The sequence below is a fragment of the Lepidochelys olivacea genome (assembly GCF_965140295.1).
Source record: "Lepidochelys olivacea isolate rLepOli2 genome assembly, chromosome: 16".
Lineage (NCBI taxonomy): Eukaryota > Metazoa > Chordata > Testudines > Cheloniidae > Lepidochelys > Lepidochelys olivacea.
Window position 1 is genome coordinate 7774171 of NC_140426.1, and position 15462 is coordinate 7789632.

Consider the following 15462-nt stretch of genomic DNA (forward strand, 5'->3'; position numbering starts at 1 on the left):
TGGGGGGTGGTGGTGGGAGGGGAGGGGGGAGTGGTGGGGGGGGTGGGGGGGGGAGGGGGGAGTGCACGAGAGGGCTTGAGCTGGGGCACGCTGTCTGAGGAGATCCTGACACTGGAGTCGGGGGGATGGCCGGAGCAGAGGAAGGTTAATGGGGGCAGCAGAACATCTGGGACCTCGCGGGCCCAGGAGTGCTGGATCGGCCATTTATCGCCCCGTGCTCACCAAATGGGCAGCTCTCCAGCCCAGGACACCTCTTGCTGCGTGGCTCTGCTGCCTGCCTGGGTCTCCTGCCAGTCCCCTGCTTCTGTCCCTACGCTGGGAGCCAGGACACTGCAGGGAGGCTGGGCCAGCCCTTATTTCAGCTCTGGAAGGGACTCCCAGAGGCACTAAAACCTGGGGAAAACAAAATCCACCAAAACAAATGCTAGCCCCCCGCATGCCCTGCTTGGCTGTGGGTCTCGGAAAGGAAACAGGTGAGACTGTCTGACTCGTGTCACTCATGAGCGCGGAGAGTCCCCTGCCCTGCTCTTGTCTGAGGGGCCAGGGAGAAGGCTGCGTGATGGCAGGGGAAGCAGGAAGAGGGCTGGACGCGTGGTGGGGCTGGAGAGGGACAGGAAGTGGCCTGGCTGCGTGACAGTGTGGCTGGGTGTGGGGGAAGGCTGTGTGGTGGTGTGACGGGGGGGACGGGCTGCCTTGCGGTTGGGAGGGAAGAGGGCAGGCTGCGTGGTGCTGGAGCTCGGGGGAGAAGAGGGCTGACTTGGTGGGGCGGGAAGAGGGTTGGCTGTGTGGCGGTGTGGCAGCTGGGGGTGAGGAGAGGGCTGGCTGTGGTGGCGGGAGGATGAGGGCTGGCTGCCAGGGGTGGGAAGAGGGCTGGCTGTGGGGGGGAGGGGGGAGAAGGGGGAAGAGGGCTGGCTGCGGGGGGGTGCAGCGGCTGGGGGTAAGGCTACGTGGTGGCTAGGGCTTGCTTGGCAGTACTGTCTCCCTACCCGCCCCACACCAGCACTGTTCCTTTCCTGATTATCACAGTCCCCAGGTAGCTGCAGCCCAGAGCAGGTCCCTGCAGCACCCACCCCTCTGCTTTGCAAAGGGCACTGGGCACCCTTCAGTACAGGGGCCGGGATTGGGGTACCCCATTGCCCTGCCCTCAGTGCAGTTGTGTGCAGCAGGGCAGTGGGATGGGGGATGGCTACGGAGCCTTTCCCACTGGCCCCATTCCAGTCCGGTCCAGGCTCTCTTTCAGTCACTGCTACCCCCAGGCAGCCTGTGTTGGAGGGCTCGCTCGTCCCAATTAGGCCCGAGCCCACGCTGCTGGGACCAGGACTCTTCTCCTTCCCCTCCCCCCCAAGAGAATGGCTGCCCCAGAGGCTCTCACAGGCAGGGGCTCTTACCTGGATACAGTTGGGGAAGACGGAGGTGCCTGGGCCCACTGGACAGATCCCCCCACCCCCCCGCCAGGCACTCCTGACTGTTCCCTCCCCGCCTTCAGCCGATGCTCCCAGTCCACAAGGATGTCTCCTTCCCCCTCAGCCCCTGCGGACTTATCCATGCCACCACGTCACATCACCCTCTCCCTAAGTCCCCATCCCGTCTCCCCTCCGTTAGCCCCTAGCTCTCCCTGCACCCCATCGCTCTTTTACATCTTTCCCCTCGGACCCAGGCCCTCTCCTTCCATCGAATGATGCCATATGCCCCACCCTATCCCTGTCCCCAGACTCCTCTGGCATCCCCTACCCCTGAAGGTCTCCAGGGCCCGTTCCCTGCAATCTCCCCTTCTCTGTGCCCCCAAGGCCCCCTGGGTCATGTCCCCCTTTCCATCCTTCTCCAAGCTCTCGTTTTACCTGCCCCAGTGGTCCCCCTTCCCCTGTCTCTCCTGAGGTCCCTTTGTCCCACACCTGCTGCTGGCCAGGCCTCGAGGCTGAGGGAGCGAAGATGCTGCTGTTCTTCTCTGGCCAGCTAGAAGTTTGGGGGACATGTGGGCCTCTTGTTAGTGCCCCACGGGGCCTTCTTCATTCCACACCCTGCCAGGGATCTCACCTCCTGCCCCAGTCCCCTCACCTCCTCTCCCCCTGTCGGTTCCAGGAGAGCCTCCTGGGCGGGTGGAGAAACTTGGAAGACGGGCTGATCCACAGGGCCCTGCGCGACCCCAAGAGATCCACCCACAGGCAGGCCCTGCTGCACCTCCTGTCCCAGGCCCTGGGTCTGGCCGGTGCCCCCTCCGAGGCCTCTGCTTCCTACAGCCCCCAGGCCTTTGTGAAGGAGATGGAGGTGAGGGGCTGCGAGCGGTTTTTGGGGGCAGACTCTGGTGTGATGGCTGTGTGTATTCCCTAGACCCCACGCTGGAGGGGACTCACCCCCTCCGGCTGGGACTCCTGCCCCCAGAGTGTCTCTGGCTGGGATTCCCCACTGCTCCCTGCTGGCCTATGGGGCTCTCTGGCTGGAGTCTCCATCCTTCCCATGTGAAGGACATGCCCAGAGTCCGAGCAGAGCTGGGAACAGATCCCTGCCTGGCACTGTGCCCTGCTGCCTGGGCAGGAGGGGAAAGCGAGGGGCTGCTCAGAATACAAGGATCCCCCTGCTTTTTGGAAGAGTCTGGCTGTCCCAGCCCAAGCCATCCCAGGCAGCGAGTGACAGCATGTCCTCTCTCCCACAGAGCATCCTCTTCACGCCATCGGTGCTGGAGCACCTGACCTGTGACCAGGATCAGGAGGAACTGAAGCAGATCCTGACTGTCCCTGAGAGCCGGCAGACCTGGCTGCAGGCCTACCGGGCCACCGTCTGCAACGGGAGCACCAGCATCCGCCGGGAGCACTTCACACAGCTGGGCATGGAGCTCAAGGAGCAGCTGGACGTGCACGAAGTCGTCAGCAGGGTAAGTGGCACCTCTGCCTGGTGGAGGGGGGAGAGTGTCTGCGGCTGCCCTGCTCTGACACCTGGGCCTGCCCTGCTGGCGGGGGAAGCTGGGTACGTGCCTTGCCCTCTGCCAATCTGCTCCCACCTTGCCAGAAGATGGCATAAGGATTCAGAGCCCTCCATCCAGGGACGTGATCTACTGGGCTCAAGTCATCAGCTCCATGAACTTGCAGCCCCCAGGCATCAGCTGTCCTGGCCAGGTCACAGGTAGTGCTTGTTCCAGCTGATCTCCCTCTTGCCAGCTGGCACTCAGTCACCAGTTCCTGGATCCACCCTCCGCCCGCGCCCGCTCAGCCGGGTGGGCTTTGAGTGTGCCTGCTAAGCCAGCATATATGGGTGGGTTCAGACCTCGGGGGCAGAGCATTCTGCAGGCCAGGGGCCCCTGTGGATGGCACTCCACCACCAGCCCCAGCCCCCTGGATAAGGAGGGATCATTGAGCTGTCGGCAAACACTGCTGAGACTCCTATTGCAAAGTCAGAGGCTTAGGGGCCCTGTGCTCTACACCCCAGACCTCCCTCCCCCCAGCTCCCCTCCTCTGCCCCCCCAAGCCAAGGTAGCTCTTGCTGTTCCTGGCCCACCTCCCTCCTGCCTGGCTTTGCCCTCCCCAGTCTGATATTTCATAGATTCATAGATATTAAGGTCAGAAGGGACCATTATGATCATCTAGTCTGACCTCCCGCACAATGCAGGCCACAGAATCTCACCCACCCATTCCTGTGATCAATAGCTCAGACATAGGTGAGTGGTTTAAGTCCTCAAATCATGGTTTACCGCTTCACTTGTACCATGGTTTACCGCTTCACTTGTACCTCCTGCCTCTAGGGCGGAGTTTGCAAAGGGCCCATTCATCCTTTGCCCCAGCTGCTTGGCCTCTGCCTGCCCCAGTGCTCACCATGTGCAGACGCAGAGCTGTTCTGTTGGTCGGGGTTGGTTTGCTGGGGTGTCTCGGATCTCTCCTGAACGCAGTGCAGCCACTGCCCTCCTGGCTCCCGGATCTTAGCCAGTTCAGGGAATGGGGCCATGCCTAGGGGATGTTGTCCCTGTCCCATAGACCAGCCCCCTTTATTTGCAAGGGAATCCACTCTCCTTCTCTTTCAGCTGTCCCAGAGCCCTGGTCCATCTCTCCAAGCCATTCCCTCGCTCCCGGGGGGCTTCAGGGTCCTGGGAGGAGATAGTGACTGGAGAGCATTGTCACTTCCACTCTTGGGCATGGCGAGGACTTAGCAGAGCTCCGTCCCACAAGCACCATCACTCGATATCCCTGGGAACAGCCCCACTTGTGGGCATGCGCTCCATGAGTATTCCAGGCACCTGTCCCAGGCCCTGGCCACCAGTGCAGCTGAGGGGTGCAGCTCTCCCCATGTGGCGTGCTCAGTGCTGACTTGCTTTCTGGCATCAGTGAGGGCAGGAATTGCACCCAGGAGTCTCCAGTCCCAGGTGCCATGGGGTCCCTAGGGAGGGGATGGCTGGGGCACTTAACATTATTCAGTTTATTCACCTCTGTTATGTGTGGCTTCTTCCAATTCCGGCTCACTTGGGAGAGCTGCTGGAGCAAGGGAACCAGTGCTGACATGCCCTTGCAGCAGGGCCTGGGCACAGTGAATGTGCCAGAGAGGCGAATAGAATCCCACCGGGTGCTTACTGAGCCTTTCCTAGAAAAACGGCAGAGCCCTACTCAAGGTGCCTGGGTGCAGGGAGCCCAGCTGCTCCACAGACCCACATCCACTTGCTGAACAGGGTCATTGCACAGTACCTGCTGTGTTAATTACACTGGCTACTGTCTCTGCCTGTCAGCAGCGGGCCCCCGTTGGCTTTAGGGGATGCAGCAAATGGCCTGGCCCGTACAGTGAGCCTGCCACCTGGAGTGAGGCACCTTGCCATGTGAAGTCGGGCCATGGAGGCTTGGCAGGTGTCGGTCACCTTGGGCATGAGCCTGAGGCTTCCTGGTGTTTTCCTACAGCTGCTTATGCCCGTTGCGAATGCACAAGGCCACTGTGATGTGTTTCCATAGAGCTCCCCTGACGCACAGCGCAAGGGGAATGGGGCGTCTCAGGGCAAAGGGAATGGGCCACTGGCTTGCAGATGGTTGCAGATAAATGGGACCCTTCCGTGTGACAAGTAGCCCACTCTGGGGGGTGCTGGAGGGAGCAGATGAGGGGCAGTAGGTGGAGGCTGTGGGAGGAGGAGGTGTGAGGCCAGGCAGAGTGCTGACGGAGTTGAATGTAGGAAGCCAGTGACAGCGTGGGAGGCTGGATGGATGGGGGTCCAGGGCTGTGGGGACAGCAGCCCAGGCTCTGGGAAGCACAGCCTGTATCTGTGATGGACCACGTGTATTTCAAGCCAGGAGGGCATTTCCTTGGCTCTCTCCTGACTGGACTCCTTGGCCCTGGTAACTGCTGGGAGAGCAGGACCCATGGGCACCCAGCGCTGCTGCTGAACCTCTCCTGCCCTTGGCTTTGCAGCTCAAGCTGGATGAGGTGAACAGCACAGCGGCCCAGCACCGGCTTCACGCCCTCCTGGAGGACCTGGTGGAGATGGAAAAGGTTCTGAAGGACGTGGACATCCTCTCGGCTCTGGCCAAGCTGCTGCCCCAGGGCGCCTGTACCAGCAAAGCACCCCCACCCGCCACCAACAGCACCAGCTGGGGTGGCAACTTCACCGCCGGCGCTAACTCCACCACGGAGGAGGGCGACAGGGAGCCCGTGGGAGAGAACCCCCAGGGCCAGTGCTCAGCCTTCGTGCAGCTCTGGGCAGGACTGCAGCCCATCCTGTGCGGGAACAACCGGTAGGAGCTGCCAGGCGGGTGCCCCTGTCCCTGGGATGAGGGGAGCAAGGGAGCCCGGGGCTGCAGTAACTGAGGACACAGGGTAGGAGCAAGGTCCCTTGGCAGAGACGGCCCAGGGGTGGGGGTGGCATGAGTGGGATCACGGGGAAGCTGCAGGTTAAGACCAAGCTCCGTTATCAGGGCAGGGAGGGGTGGGAAACTCCTCCTTTGGGAAGAGAGAGCAGGGGTCAGTGCACTAGGCCCAGATGGTCCATTTCCACCCCCCTGTGCCTGCAGCTGGCTTGGGCCCGGACACAGGGAGGTAGCCTAGGCCATGGTAGCAGGGCTGCTTTGGGAGCTGGCCAGCCGGAGAGGCCAGGTCAGCCTGGGCCTCAGAGCTTGCACCCCCTCTCCCTGGCAGGGCGCCCTCCCACCACGGAGCGCAGTTGGTGAGCAAGGCCGCGTGGGGAAAGCCAGGCCGGCTGCTGCCCACGCCAGGGGTAGAGAAAGGGCATCCATCCCCAGAGCTCTCCATCCAGCCCTTCCCTGCAGCACTCCCATCCCCCACACGAGTCCGTGTGCGTGATGCCGGCTGTTGCCCGAGTGGGTCTGCACATCCTGCCCACGTGTCCTTGGCTGTGGGAGGGTTTCCAGGCTGCCACGGCACAGCTCGCACTGCACCAATCCCATGGCGTCTCCCTGACTCACCAGCGTGTGAGTCGGTGTGAAACCGTGCTTGGGCCCCTCGTGCACTGGCCCCTGCACAGCATGGAACGTGCAGGGGTCAGCAAAGGGAGTGCCCCCGAGAGCGGGGCGGGGCAGGACCAGTTTGCCCAGGGGCGGAGCAGGTTGGTGTAGCTGCCCTGAGGGGCGCAGGAGATGACCGTGGAGTATCACTGGTCGGGTAGGGGAGTGGTCCAGACAGGGCTCGGTACCAGGCCTCGCCTTGTGCTGCTGTGGGACCCAGCAGCGGATTAATGATTTTGCCTCCCCAGGCCCTGAAATAATTGCCGCCCCCCCCGCCGGCGGCAGCCCCCTGCCCCAGCTCACCTCCACTCCGCCTCCGTCTCCTCCCCTCTCCCCGCTCCCTGCCAGGGCTTGTGCGCGAAACAGCTTCTCGCGGCTTGGGGGGGAAGGGGGGAACGCGGCACGCTTAGGGAGGAGGCAGGGCCGGGGCGGGGATTTGGGGAAGGGGACCAATAGAGGCAGGGAGGGGGTGGAGTTGGGGCGGGGACTTTGGGGAAGGGGTTGGCATGGGGGCGGGGAAGGGGTGGAGCTGGGGCGGCGCCAGGGGTGGGGAGGCATGAGCACCCGCCGGTGCTGGGGGAAGTTGGTGCCTCTGGCTGCTCTTACAGATTTGCCACCCCTGCAAATTTGCTGCCCTAGGCCTAAGCCTTGTTGGCCTAGGCCTGAATACGCCGCGGGTGGGACCCCCAGGCATGTGCCAGGACTGGAATGCTTGGCAGGGTCCTTGCCAGGTCCCCCCCACGATGTACACATGGGGCAGTGGGTTTCGTGAGCGCCCTGTACGCAACGGCACCTACTCTCCAGAGGGACCTCGAGCTGCAGATCCAGTTGCCCCACAGAGCGGGGGCCTCTGCCTTGGCGGGTGGGGGCGCTGGGGTGACTGAAACGCCACCTCCTTCTGCAGCCTGGCTGGCTGTCAGAGCCCTCCATGACACGGAGGGTGGAGGAAGGCTCCTCGTGCCAGGTATTCGCTGAGGGTGTGGGCTCCCTGCCATGACCCTGCTGCTGGCACATTCCCCTTTGCTGCGGGGTTGAAGTTCTGGTCCCCAAGGTGCATTGGCAGCGTCTTGCGCGGCTCCCCCGTTGGGCCTCAGGGACGGCCCCTCTGGCCCCAGGACTGACCCGGCGTGGTTCCCTTTCCAGCACCATTGAGCCTGAGGCCCTGAAGCAGGGCAACATGAGCTCCTTGGGCTTCACCAGCAAGGAGCAGCGTAACCTGGGGCTGCTGGTGCACCTCATGACCAGCAATCCCAAGATCCTTTACTCGCCCGTCGGGACGGAAGTGGACAAGGTCATCCTGAAGGTGAGGGTGCTGGCCGGCCCAGATGGGCCTGCACAGGGCGGCCTGGCCTGCTGGCCATCAGACTCTAAGCCCTGCTTCTATTGAGGGGTCCCCTGGAAGCCCCTAAGGTCTCAAAGTCCATGGCTAGCCGGGGTGGCTCTGAGCAGCTCTCTGGAGAGCAGCTTGTGGCAGGCAGCAGCGCTTAAGGAGCCGGGTTTAATGGATTGCTCCAGCCCTTGAGCTGTGCCATGGAGCCCTGGGGGCCCATTGAGCTCTGCCTTGGAATCGGTAATTAAGGCTCAGTGACTGAAGGCAGCATGCAGAAGGGGAGAGGGAAGGTATTTTCCCTTCCTCCAGCTGAGTTGCTGCTGGAGGCTGAGCAAAGTGTGACTGTGGGCTCGTTGTAACATCCGCAGCTGTTCTGGGCTGCGTGGCAGCCAGCCAGGGTGGTTTCCAGCCCAGTGCCGCAGGCTGCTGGCCCTCTTTGGCCTGTAGGTGACACCTCGGAAGCCGGGTGTTCATTTCCTTTGTGGTTTCCTCTGACATCACCGGTCCCAGCGCCAGGCACACGACAGGAAAGTGCATGATGCCAGCCCAGGGCCAGTTCCCTGCATGAGGCTTGTTACACCCAGGCAGTGAATGGCAGAGGCCAGCGAGAAGAATGCTGGTTTAGCAGCATTGCGTACCTGCTTTGCACACAGGTAAATGCCCAGGCAGAGAGGAATTAGGTCCCAGGGTCCCATCTGGAGGCCAGCTGCATCAGTGCCATTCACTATCGGTGACCGGGCAGGCCTTGTCTGGGTTACAAGAGTTGTGCTGATTTAATTACATTGGTTTTTAAAGTGACCTAGTTAAACTGGTGAGGGCCCCTACCATAGATGCATTGAAGTGGGTTTAACCCTTGCTTAGACTGGCTTAGTATTGTCTGTGTTCTGACAATGCCTACAGGCCAGGACCACATGCTCCAGTCCCCGCCCCCAGGAGCTGGCAGCGTAAGAACAGACTAGACAACTCACTGACGGCAAAGCCGGGGAGCACAAGGGAAAGGGGATATGCTGCCCAGCGGGACAAGCCGGGAGCACAGCCAACTGGCTGCCTCCCATTGTCCACAAATGAGTGAATGATGCTAAACCGATCCGGCTGAGGGTCAGGCCAATTTAAAGGCGTGTCTCCACTTGAAAGTGAATTTGGATTAAGAGTGGGGGTGAATTTCAAGTGCAATAGCTACTCTGGAGTAATGCCGTGTGTGTCTGCACTGGTTTGACTTGTCCAGCTCTCCCTGCTGCGTATGGGTCCTTAACCCTGCTCTTGTGGGAGCCTTAATGACCTGGGCACCATACTGGTCCCAGTCCCAGGCATGCAGTGGGCCAATCGTCTCCCATTGCCTCCATGTCCCCTGTCATCTCCACTCCCCTCTCTCCCCACAGGCCAATGAGACCTTTGCCTTTGTCGGGAACGTGACTCGCTACGCCCAGGTCTGGCTGAACATCTCCTCCGAGATACGGGGCTTCCTGGAGGAGGGCAAACTGCAGCGACGGATCCGCTGGCTTCAGGAGGTGCTTGCGGGCCGGGGAAGGGGAGGAATGGGTTTGGAGCGAAGCCAATAGATGGCTCTCATCCGGGTGCGGGACTGTTGGGGAGGGCTGTCTCCCCTCAGCCTGTCAGCTCCCAGACTTTGTATCCAGTCTCGGGGGCGGGAGCCAAGATTCTCAGACCGGGGTGTCAGTGCTGAGTGACGCAGTTTGACCATTCAGATGCCTAGTTATAGTAACATTACAGAACAGGGAAGGGAGAGATGTCTTCTGGGCCCCTTCCCTGCTCCTGGCTTACTGAGGCTGGCTGGCTGCCTCCAGCTGCCCCGTGACCAGTGCACCAGATGCCAGGGCACATGCCCTATGCTGGGCACTTCTCTCTGTATTGCATCGGCATAGCAATTCAGGGCCCGATTGCCCACAGCCCTGCTTTGTTCCTGATGGCCGTGCAGGGCTGTGTAAAGCGCCCCTGCTGATGAGAGCAAGGGGGGCGGATAGGAAGGTGTTTGCACGGCTGCAAATGATGGTGCACAGCAGGGGGAGTGGGGCCCCCCCCATGTGAGTTGTGCAAATAGCACCAAGAGGAGATGGGGTGAGGTATGGAAGCCCCTCAGCTCCTCTGCACCATTTCATCCTTTCTTTCCTCGGTCTGTCTCTCTCCCCGGGCCTATCCTTCTCCCCAGTTCACCAATGACCTCCACAAGCACCCCGAGATCCTGAACGCCTCGGACAACAACCTCCTCCGCAGCTTCATCGACAGCAACTTCTCGCTGCCCAATGCCAGCGCTCTGCTGCAGCAGCTGGACACCATCGACAATGCCGCCTGTGGCTGGATCCAGTTCATGGCCAAGGTGCGGGCCACGCAGCCTCTTGGCGCCAAGCCTGGGTCCTGCCAGGCTGCCCAGGAATGCTAGGAGGCCCTGCTGCCTCTGTACCGGGGCTCGTCTAGGGGGCCTTGTAGTAGCTGGGTGGTCTGTACCCCCTAGGATCCCCTGGAACCACAAGTTCAAATCCTAGCAGGTCTGACTCAGCCCTTCCTTGCTCTAGTTTGCTGTGCCAGGACCTTTCACCTGAGGCCGCTGTGTGTGGGCCTCCCAGAGCACTCTGCCGAAGAGTTAGGGCGTAGCTGGTAATGGAGGTGAATGCGGGGTAGATCCAAGTGCCTTTGGCAGGGCTGCTTGCAGGACTCCCCTTGGTGGCCAGCCGCAGCTACGGGGAGCCCCGTCCTGATGGAGTAGGACCTGGGTGCGCAGAGAGGTGGCTATGGCTGTGCACTGGCCCCAGGGCTGGCAATGCACTCTGCTCGGGCTCAGGCTGTCTCATCAGTGCTCCCTGTTTACACCCCATCCCGGGGCAGTGTTTGGATGCAGCTGACTGAGAGGGAGTTTGGGACAGCGGCCACGGGAGTGTGCCCAGGAACGCCCCCCGCGGGGCAGCAGGAGCACGGGGAGCTGTTCCTGGGCAGTGGGGGGTCTCACGGGGTCTTTCCCTCCCGCCAGGTCAGCGTGGACATCTTCAAGGGCTTCCCTGACGAGGAGCGCATTGTGAACTACACGCTGAACCAGGCGTACCAGGACAACGTCACGGTGTTTGCAAGTACGTCCCAGCCCCGGCCTTGTGCTTTCCTTCCCTCTCCTCTCTCCGGTCACTGGGCCACACTTGGTTCCTCTCCCTTGTCATCTCAGGGCATGTCCATTCACCATCCTGCTGACTTGTAAGCTTGGAAACCAACCCCCCGGCTTTGTCTGTCTGCTCTGGGCCCAGCCAGCTGCCGTGGGCTTTGAGCCCAGCACTTCCAGATCCGTGGGTTTGGATTTTGGGGCTTACTGGGGCGCCTGAGTGCAGCAAGGCCCATTTGCTCAGCCACCCCATGGCCTCAGCTAATACTAGGCCCTGGTTTCTGGGAACCAGCTTCACTGCAGCTCCCCCTTTTGTTAGAGCCCCTCATGGGAGTGGGGTTTGGGGCTCATGTTGCTCCGTGTCTCAGCCAGACCCAGCACTGCTGGGAGCACCCATCCCCCATGGGGCTCAGGCAGCAATTGTAGCAGTCCCTAGGGAGGCTGGCAGGATCAGCCGATCCCTCCCCTAGGTCTGTCTGTCGATCCCTGCTGTGTTTGCGCTTGCAGCATGTGCAGGAGGCTGGCAACCTAAGGGGATCATGTGTGTGCCATGAGCAGGGAGTGCACGCTGGCCGGTGGCCTGTACAAATGTTAGCCGGCGGGCTGCCCTTTGGGCAGGTCACTCATTTCAGATACAAGGAATCCCCCCCAATAATCCCCATGTGTATTGTCCATAGCAGGAACAGAAGGCACTATGGGAGAGAGCAGGAGACTGGTCTTGGCCCTACCACTAACTTGCTGGGTGACTTTGGGCTAGTCACTGAACTGCTCCGTGCCTCAGTTTCCTCAACTATAAAATGAAGGAAGCTCTCTTAAGGTGGCTCCGGGTCTTAATGCAAAGGCCTGTGAGATGCTCCTCTTCTCCTGTTCTGGATTCTCGCTGCCCCCTCGCGTGGGGTCTGATCTGAAGCTCACTGAGGTCAATAGGACCCCATTGATTCTTTGGGTAATGCCCTCGGTGCGTGGGCTGCCCGCTTGGGTCCCAGAGGAGTGAGTGTGCCCTCCCTGCCCCGGAGTACGCTAGCCCCAGAGCTGGCAGGGAGAGGAAGGCCCCAACTTCAGCGCTCTGAGCATGCTCTTCCCTCAGGTGTGATCTTCCAGACCAACAAGGATGGCTCCCTGCCCCCCCACGTGATGTACAAGATCCGGCAGAATTCCAGTTTCACCGAGAAGACCAACGAGATCAGGCGGGCATACTGGCGCCCGGGCCCCAACACGGGCGGGCGCTTCTACTTCCTTTACGGGTTCGTGTGGATCCAGGGTGAGTGGCCTGGGTTCCTCCTGCCAGCAGCCTCATAGCAGCGCCCATGGCACCCTCTTGATGAGTGGCACCGTCCCTGCCCCTCGCTGACCTGGGCTCTTCTGTCTCCCCTCAGACATGATGGAGCGAGCCATAATCAACACCTTCGTGGGCCACGATGTGGTGGAGCCCGGCAACTATGTGCAGATGTTCCCGTACCCGTGTTACACCAGGGACGAGTGAGTTATGCCAGGAGTGGGTGAGGGGGGAGAACGACAGCGGGAGTGTCGTGCCATGTCACGGGGGCGCTGCAGGGACCTGACACACCAATCCCAGTCCCTGCCTCTCCCCTGGGCAAATACCTTACTAGGCCCAAGTGGCCTCCAGCAGGAATTGCCTGGGCGCCAAACTGAAATGGAGACAAGGCCCCAGCCCAGGCAGTGTGGCGAGAACTTGGCCGTGACGTTTCGGCACGGTGCTTGGGGCTGAGGGAGACTGGAGCAGAATTGGTGGGCCCCTATTCCACTTCCTTCCCCTCCCACCAGCGAGGGTTGGTGCAGGGCTCCCTGTCGCCCCAGACCCACATGGGGAGGCTGGCCAGCAGGGCGCTCTCATGGTGCTTTGCTGCTCTCTTTCCCAGTTTCCTGTTCGTCATCGAGCATATGATGCCCTTGTGCATGGTGATCTCCTGGGTCTATTCGGTGGCGATGATGATCCAACACATTGTGGCGGAGAAGGAGCATCGGCTGAAAGAGGTGGAGACCCCCAAGCACCTGCAGGCAGAGCAATGGGGTGCTGGGATTTAGTGTCCCTCTTGGGACCTGCTGGGATGGCAGGAAGCGGCGGGGAGGAAGGGAGATGGTTGACCGCGCAATCCAGTTGCGTGGAGGAAAGCAGGAGAGGAGCACTGCCCATGCCCGTCGTGGCATAGGTGGGACCACCCGCTGGGCCCTGGTTGTCTAGCTGTGCTCTGTGGAGGAGTGAGGCTGGCTCCACCTCTTTGCTTCCAGCGGCTGTGTTGCAATTGCAATGCAAGACGCTAAGGGACCAGGAAGTGCCTTTGTGATGTAACCTTTCCCACGTCAGCAGGTGCTGGCCCGGCACAGAGATGTTACGGGACCCTGATGGGGTGATGTCTGTGCCATTGTGAGCAATGGGTAGGTGCCTGGTAGGACATTTTCCACCCATGGGGACGTTTGTGGACCCCTGAGTGAAACGTTACAGGGAAAGCCCTGGGGCCTGATTCTCTCCCCGGTGTAAATTGGGGTAACTCCATTGAAATTGGTGTAAAATGAGAGCAAGCGAGAGGAAAGACAGACCCATGGTTGCTTCCGTTCTCCAAACCAGAGCACAAGAGGCACGGTTCCACGGGTGAGACTCCCAGGGATGGGTTTGTCCCCTACTAATCACTCTGAGGCCGAGGCGTGCTCTGTAGTTCCCCGGCTCACTGCAGGCCCTTGTCATTAACTGCCAAGGACCCTCTGCAGCAGTAACACAGCATGGGCCTTAGGACCAAGGTGTCGTTCTCCGGGTCTCCAGAGCTGGATGGTACCACAGGGATATTTCCAGCTCTAGGTGCCCGCGCAAACATCCTAAAGCAGCAACGTTCCAGCGTGACCCCTGCACTCGGAGCCAGCCTGGCTCTCAGGGAGCAGTGGGATCGCACTGCTGGCTTGTGGGGGGACAGCCCTGCTTGGTGACAGGAACAGAGGAGCCGACGGGGTCTCTTCTACCTCAGACACTGAGGATCCTGTTTCCATGCCCCCTCCCTGTTCTCCCCATCGCCTGGTTTCTGCTCCAGGCGAACAGCAGCGCTTTGTTCCTTGGCTGGCACTGGGTCCCCGCAGAGCAGAGCCTGGCTGCAGGAGCAGAGAGGGTTCCGGTGGCAAACGAGAGCAGGCTGAAGGCGCTAGGGCGCAGTGCCAGGCACAGCAGGCTATCAATCCTGGGCAATGTGAGACCAGCCTGCCTTTGCCAAGTTCAGGAGTAGCAGGCTTCTGTAGAGGGCTTTTCCCGTCCCTGTTGGATGCTCTAGTGAGCAATGCAGATGCAGCAGAACGGACCATAAAGGCTCCCAGCCCGAGCCTCTTGCAGCCCTGCTCACTGATCTGCTTGTGCATGTTCCCAAGGTCTCCTGATTGGGATTCCCACAAGGAAATCAGCGGTGCCCTTGCTAGCCAGACACACTGCTTCCCTGGCATTGAGATTTTTGGCATCCCACAGGGCTCTGCCGGGGCTGTGAATTGTCCTTCCCTGAGCACCCCATCAGCTACCCATCCCATCCCTTCAGTTTGGTTTAGCCTGCTTTTACCTACAGTGCCAGCACCCGGCTCATGGACCCATGCAGATGGGCCACTTCAGAGCTGCCTGACGGGAATGGACCCCAGAGCCTCTCCCCACATCGCTTTGGGGGAGTGCCGCTCAGGCCTGCACTCTGCACTCGGGGCCATCACTGGGCCAGACCAGTCTTTCTGAGTGCATGGGCTCTCTCATCCAGCATGAAGCCTGCCCCTCTGCCTGCCAGGCTGGCCTGCTGCCAGGGCCCAGGCTGAGGGAATCTGTGCCCGCCCACCTTGGCAGGAAGCTGGGAGACCCTGCACAGAGGCAGCACAGGCTGGGTAGTTTGGGAGCCAGAGAGAACCACAGGGTCTGTCGGTGTCCTGCAACCCCAGCCCTTTTGAGCCATTACCCACAAGCCCTGTCTTGTCTGGGCCCCAAGGGACAGTGCTGTCTCTCTTACAGGGACAGCTGGGCTTAGGCAGGCTGAGCAAGGAGAGTGGGTGGCTTTTCTCTCCCATAAAAGCTGTGGCCTTCTCTGCCCTACTGCAGGATCTGAGTTAACACGGGACAGGACCCAACTCCCTCCAGTTCCTTGGCTGCTGAAGGAGCAGAGAGTTCTACGCATTCTCTGAGCCATCAGTGCTTCCCTTGCCCTGGCGTCATCCTTTGTTCCCCTTTGGGGGTGTCCCTGATCCACAGGATCAGTGCAGTGGCCCCAGCTTTAGAAGGGTCTCTAGGAGGAACCCCCTCAGTGTGCCAGTCCCCCTAGGGGGTCTCGCTTTTCCTACAGGGTAAGCCACGTGACTTCACCGCCTCCTTAGACTGGACCTCTGGGCCTGCAGCACCCCTGCTTCCCACCATGAGCCCCGTTCAGGGAGTCCAACTGAGACAGGCCCCAATGGAGACTTATCCACTCTTTGAGGATTGATGCACCTTGCCCAGCATTTGCAGTGACCCTCACACAGCGTTGTCAGAACAGTCGGGTTATTCGTTAACTGGAACGCAGCGTGGGGCGTCCTGAAGGTAGCACAGAGATGAAGGTTAAGAATAGTCCATTCTGGTCAGCCCAAAGCCCAGCCAAGCTGTA

General features: G+C 60.9%; 1 protein-coding gene across 1 annotated transcript in view; it reads left to right on the top strand.

The window, feature by feature from the left end:
• ABCA2 (ATP binding cassette subfamily A member 2) overlaps positions 1-15462 on the top strand; it is a 139959-nt gene that overhangs the window by 68505 nt on the left and 55992 nt on the right. The window contains exons 7-16 of the mRNA XM_084650526.1: positions 2080-2265; positions 2651-2869; positions 5374-5696; positions 7566-7725; positions 9132-9260; positions 9920-10087; positions 10736-10832; positions 11943-12116; positions 12232-12334; positions 12736-12850. Of these exons, the coding sequence (XP_084506652.1) occupies positions 2080-2265; positions 2651-2869; positions 5374-5696; positions 7566-7725; positions 9132-9260; positions 9920-10087; positions 10736-10832; positions 11943-12116; positions 12232-12334; positions 12736-12850 (1674 nt within the window). The remainder of the gene's footprint in view (positions 1-2079; positions 2266-2650; positions 2870-5373; positions 5697-7565; positions 7726-9131; positions 9261-9919; positions 10088-10735; positions 10833-11942; positions 12117-12231; positions 12335-12735; positions 12851-15462) is intronic.